Source organism: Ptychodera flava, chromosome 20, assembly GCF_041260155.1.
Source record: "Ptychodera flava strain L36383 chromosome 20, AS_Pfla_20210202, whole genome shotgun sequence".
NCBI classification, from domain to species: Eukaryota; Metazoa; Hemichordata; class Enteropneusta; family Ptychoderidae; genus Ptychodera; species Ptychodera flava.
Window position 1 is genome coordinate 33,835,577 of NC_091947.1, and position 6,000 is coordinate 33,841,576.

The 6,000-nt window shown below is 37.4% G+C and overlaps 1 protein-coding gene across 4 annotated transcripts in view; it reads left to right on the forward strand.

Moving 5' to 3' along the window:
- LOC139120750 (ETS homologous factor-like) overlaps positions 1–5,732 on the forward strand; it is a 39,525-nt gene extending 33,793 nt beyond the window's left edge. For 2 of the 4 annotated variants that reach the window (XM_070685301.1, XM_070685300.1), the window contains exons 3-7: positions 135–210; positions 1,771–1,977; positions 3,303–3,418; positions 3,993–4,110; positions 4,419–5,732. In XM_070685301.1, the coding sequence (XP_070541402.1) occupies positions 135–210; positions 1,771–1,977; positions 3,303–3,418; positions 3,993–4,110; positions 4,419–4,711 (810 nt within the window). In that variant the 3' untranslated portion in view covers positions 4,712–5,732. The remainder of the gene's footprint in view (positions 1–134; positions 211–1,770; positions 1,978–3,302; positions 3,419–3,992; positions 4,111–4,418) is intronic. The other 2 variants (XM_070685303.1, XM_070685302.1) reach the window with 2 other exon arrangements.
- The last annotated feature ends 268 nt before the right edge of the window (positions 5,733–6,000 follow it).

Sequence of the window (6,000 nt, forward strand, 5' to 3'; positions counted from 1 at the left end):
TCAATCAAACGTTTTAAAAGTTGTCATAAATATGCAATATTTCCAAATATTTAAACCACTAATTACTTACACCCATACCTATGCAAAGAGTGTCCTATAAATTAAACACCCTATGCGTTTTCATTTTTCTATAGCAGATGGACAGCTACACATTCCTAATCCAAGACATTCTCTCAGACATTGGAGTATGGAGCAAGGAAATACATCCGGGTAAGTGCTATTCCAAGACACTGCTGGTACAATGGCATCTGAGAAGTTTTAGCGAGCGCCTTCAGTCTATCATCATATTCCGTCATGCTTTACAGTTTGTTTCCCTTCTGTAAAAAATGTCAAAACTGTCAATGCCAGAAAATAATGAGGTGTTTTATCAGTATCGGATAAGAAATGTCATGGCAACGGCGTGTGTTTACACATAACAAAGATAAAGGTCGCATTCACATCGTCAGTACACCTTTTCAATGCCCGCTTTAGTTGAGATGTTTCAATCTCAACTTGCGCTCATGTGAGATCATTGGCCCAGATACGGCTTTTGCGGCCCGAGGTCGTGCGGCGGAAGGGCCCGAGCGTGCGAGGGCCCGTACGCCGTACGACCAAGGGCTGCAAAAGCCGTATCAGGGCCGTAAAGGTTTTATCATATACCTTATGGAATGATAAATATGTAGTTTACATAATATTCAACATTGTTTAGGAGATAAAAATGTGTGCGATATAAGAAATTCATCGCCATTTGTGTCAGTTTTTCATAAATACGATGGCCGCTTTCCGTCGCGGATTGACATACATAATGACGTCATTTGTTTACCTGCAGAATTCTAGAACGCGCAATGCAACATCCGTACTATGACGTGACCAACAGAGATCCAGGTTGAAATCGAGGTGTAAGAAGGATAAAAGCGTGATGTCAGTTTCTCTTGCAATTTATAATGAACCGGCACGCACTTAGTATACACAGGATTTCACTAGAATTTAGAAATAAAAGCCGATGTTACCGGTGTGGCTCCACTGTCGCCACGCGCAATTACGATCTTAGCGAGCAGACGTTTTCCTAATCTCGCGCTGGCTTTGTGTACGAATGGAACGTTTGCGGATAGCAACGTGCGTAGTAACCGGAATCGAGGTAGTTCAGAAATGCACGCGATTGCCCATATTTGGGCACCGGGCCGGGCGTGATACGTAAAAAAAATGCACGGATCTGAGGGCGCTTTCTCCCATAGCTTTACACAGGCACGTGAATGTAGGTATATGATAAGTAACTTAAAGGCCCAATAGCTGACAATGTGTAATAAACCAATCTCAAAATATCCTCTTTTCCAAAAGTGGAAAGTTTGACTGAAAGGTGCATAACACTCATAAGTGTTGAAAGTGGCATGTAAATTCAAACGTTTTACCATCATTTTAGATTTCCCGCCATTTTCAAAAACCAATCATGTGACAGAGAAAATAAAGACTACGACAACTTAATGTCGGCCACTGTGTAGGTGCATTCAAGTAAAAACCACCATGCTTGTTTCTTGGATGATGATAATGTGTATGTGCATAAAATACTACATTTTTGTACTTTTCTATGGGGCGCATGGGTGCGGCACCCGTTTATTATTTAACTTGTTGAAATATGTAGTCATGGTCCAAATCAGGCAGCAGTGATACGTCTATACATGTCCCTCAGTCAGCACATTTACACGAACCAACGTTGGTTTGAAAATAAAATCATGAAAAAAATTCATATAATTCGCAGCTATGTGGGCTGTAACATCGGTATTTTGATTACAGACTGTTACATGTGGACTGTTCAGGACGTCTTGAGATTTCTATACCGAGTCAATCAAAAACTAGATCTGGACAATAACATTCCTGAACTTGCCTTGGAATCTGCAATTGGCGGTGAAACACTATGCAACTTGTCAGAAGAAGATTTCAGGAACAAGTTTGGTAAAGATGCGGATGTTATAAGGGGTTACCTCGATTGTTGGAAGTCAGGTAAGTAAAGAATTGAAATACACATTGAATCAATATCAATCGTTGAGCAACACGATCTTATTATTAAGAATAATTTCCATAGAGATAAACTACTGAATTTTAGGATAAAATATGGAATAATACTGAAAAAATAATGTTCGTGAAAACAAGCGAGAGTGTTACATCTGGGGAAATTCTGTCGATTGTGTAAAACGCGGGAAACAGGCTCTAGGTCCATAGAAACATTAAAAATACATAACATAGATACACAAGCAGCCTATCAGTACAAAATTCAGTATAAAATATTCTTCCAGTGCCTGCACTGTAATAAGTCAATATATGTACACGCATAGATAGTCTTAATATAAAAATTCTGAGATCTCTTAATGCTGTTCATAAAGTTAAAATACTTTTACGAACTAACTCTCCAAAAAACGGTACATCATAAGCAACAAACATAGCAGTAATACTACAGCGCCTAGAAAGATTAAAAAGTCGTCTCAAAAAATCATTATACGCCATACAATTTTTTGTAAAAGAGTACTTTGTAAAGTTGGACCAAAGCTGGCAGCAGTATAAATTTGTGCACTCAAGTTTTCACCTGGCTTGAACAGTAAGCAAACTTTCTGAAAAGAAAGTTACCACAAATATACAATAGCAGCATTTGTCTCCTAATGTCATCACCATCAGTGAAAAAGCTAAGAATAAAAACACCCAAATACTTGTACGAGTGAACAAAATAAAGCTTCATACCACTAAGATGGATGTCGGGCATATTTATAAGCATAGAAATACTGAGCATTACTGTTATACACACAGTTTTCTATTGATTATAAAGGATATCATGCTCAGAACCGAATGAATTTTTTCAGGCACTTGTTTGTCGGGTTAAAGATAACTAAATCATGAGCATAAAAACATGATTAAGTCTTCTAAAATCAAACAAACAGCCAGCATTACAAGTGGATAGACGAGAGCTAAGTTCATCAATGTATACATTGAACAAAAGTGGCGAGAGAATACCCCCTTGACGAACACAATTTACAACATTAAACGATCAGATGTATAAACATTAAAGGAACTCCTCTCGATAAAAGCTCCTGAAAAAGTGTCCAATGATTGACACCGTCAAATGTTTTAGAACATTAAAACATAAAAACATGTGAGTTTTATGTGTCTTGTAAAACTGAATGACTTTCTTCAAGATATAGATAGATTTGTCTGTAGAATGCTTAGCTTACAACCGAACAGGTTATCTGAGGTATATAAATATTACACGACGGCACGATATCTTAGAATTTCGTGAAATATGAATACTTGTAGAATTAACAAATTTTAAAATTTAGTTTGTGTTCCAGAATACCGGAAATCACTTCCTCCTTCAAGCTGTCACGACGGTACCTATACGACGTTGGCGCTAAGACCACACTACAATTCGTGTGACACCGATCGTATTCCAGAAGTAGGTCATAACTCGTTTTTGTTTTGTATTTCTCTACATGTGTCTGTTTCGTACTTGGCTTATATTTGGTAATTGCTGTATTAACAACAGAAGAATGAAATATGGCTCATGTATGTTACTATTATCTTAATAGACCATTGTTGAATCACAAAACTTTTGATATTGTTGGATACCATTCTCTGAAGGCAAAATGCGTCTATGGACAAATATTCGGCCACTTAAATTTTTCTGCTTTATCGATCGAGGGCCCCTTTTTAAAGCTCATAGAACACGAAAAAGTTTCACCATCTTAGTTTTTCGAAAACTGAAATATTATTTTTCCCATAGAGTTAACACAGGGATGACGGCCATTTTGAATTTCAAACATCGGTAAAGAAAGTTTGAGCAAACGTTTAAGCTTTTCTTGTCCGAAGCGCATATTACCACAAATACATTGTACTTACTTTGTTTAACTTTAATATAAAATCAAAGGATACTCGTTCCTCAATAAGCATTTTGATGATTAGGGTCTGCAGAAAGGGGAAATATAAAACATAGTACATGGCATCAGATTATTTTGACCTGCTCTTTACAGAATGTAAGAATGCAAGCATTTCCAAATCCCATGGCCCATGGAGAAGTCAAAACTGAAGTGAAGGAACAACCAATAAAACGAAAAAGGGGAAGACCACGAAAACACCGACCAGAGACAGGTAAATTTGCAACACGTTTATGATGTACGGCTGGAAATTCCACGTGTGACGTCAATCGAACGGCACGCTGCATGTGAGAAAGTCGTTTCATATTTTGTCCCTTGGCCATTGCTAGTTCATTCGGTTTTTGAGTTTCAGAAAAATTAATGTGATTCGAATCTAGGGAAAATTCTGATTCACTGACTCTAATGTAGCAGCAATATTAGAAATATAAATGGTAATTTGTAAATATTTGCTACTTAGTCATAATGTCGTACTTCCATTTTTTAATTTGATTGCTGCGATTCTTTGCTTTCTGAACCTTCCAGAAATGAAGAAGAAAAAGAAGATACTCTGGAAATTCCTGTTGGAACACCTTGACGGTGGTGAATTCAAACACTGCGTTCGCTGGATCAACAGATCAAAGGGGCTGTTCCGATTTGTGAGTAAAGAAAAAGAGACCATTGCCAAACAGTGGGGTAAAGAGAAAGGACATAAAAAGATCATGACATACCAGAAGATGGCGCGGGCAATGAGAGACTACACCAAAAAGAATGTAATGGAAAAATGCCGGGGAAAACTACATTATAAATTTCGACCGGAAAAGATTAATCAAATTTGAAGGTACCCCATCACCAAAATTTGATTACGTTTAGGACAAATTACCTGAGAGCATTTCTTTATCTGCTTGACAAGTTGTGCATGATTTTATTACCCACGACGATACGAAAAGCAGAACGAATCGGTCGTTAGTGAAATGAGACATAGCATAGTGATGACAGTAGTCAACTACCTTCATAAAAGCAAAGTAAAGTACCGATTTATATTATCCAGGTGTCACCCACACCCACATCAACAGCTACCGATAGACGTCCTCACTTAACGTGTAAAATACTCAGTTTGTTATTATTGGCAAAACTAGACATGTAAGTTTCTTATTCAGTGAAGACGTTTCACATTGATATGCAATGAAGAATTTGCATTGTTCAAGTATCAATTCAAGAGTCAAATATTCCGACCAAAAAGAATTAAGTAAGTTACAAGCACTCATATCCAGGTCAGTTTTTTCTTTTAAAAAGTTGTTTCCCGTCTTTTTTATCCATTATCCATCCAGATCGCCAAACAAGGTGTAAACAGAGATTTTTTATTTACGCAGAAAAGTTGAAAAAGTACTGCCCCCGTAATGACATTTTTACCGTCCGATGATTGATAACCCGTCCTGTGAGTTTGACTCGTCCATTGAAACATAACTACAGCTTCCCTCCATTATCTGTGACAAGCTCAATTTCGATATTGTCAATAACAACAGAAAAAATAAATATGACACATCCCTCCATTGTGTTTGACAAAATCAGTCTCGATATCTTAAAAAAAGAGAAGAGAAATATAATGCATAGCTATTTATATACTGTGCCAGATGCATTGTAGTGTGTGTATTTTTTTATCATATAGACGAACATTGCAAGGTGTAGTTTGATTGGCGGTTTCAGTAGTACATTTATGGTTACAATAAATCCCATTTTAAATTGAAAATGAGATGAAACCATCATTTCTTACTGCACATTTCAGCAGCAATTTCTTACTTTTGTAATATTTTTACATGAAGTAAACGTGTAATAAAGTAATCAAGAAACAAGGCACAATTCGTTGTTGACATTTCACTGGTTTCATGGATAAGGCGGTCGACTTGATAGAGTGGGTGGATTCGCTGATTGATATTACTAGCGTGGGGGCATTTAGGATTTGGGATTGTGTGGGTGATGATCGTGATTGACTTTGCATGATAAGAATGGACAGTGGAGTTCTCGGGTGAATAGAGAAACTGGTTGGATGGATTGACGATGTACCCGGTAAAGATTCGATTCGTGTGACGGAATTTAGTGAGAACGCGCCTCGGTGACAGACATTCAG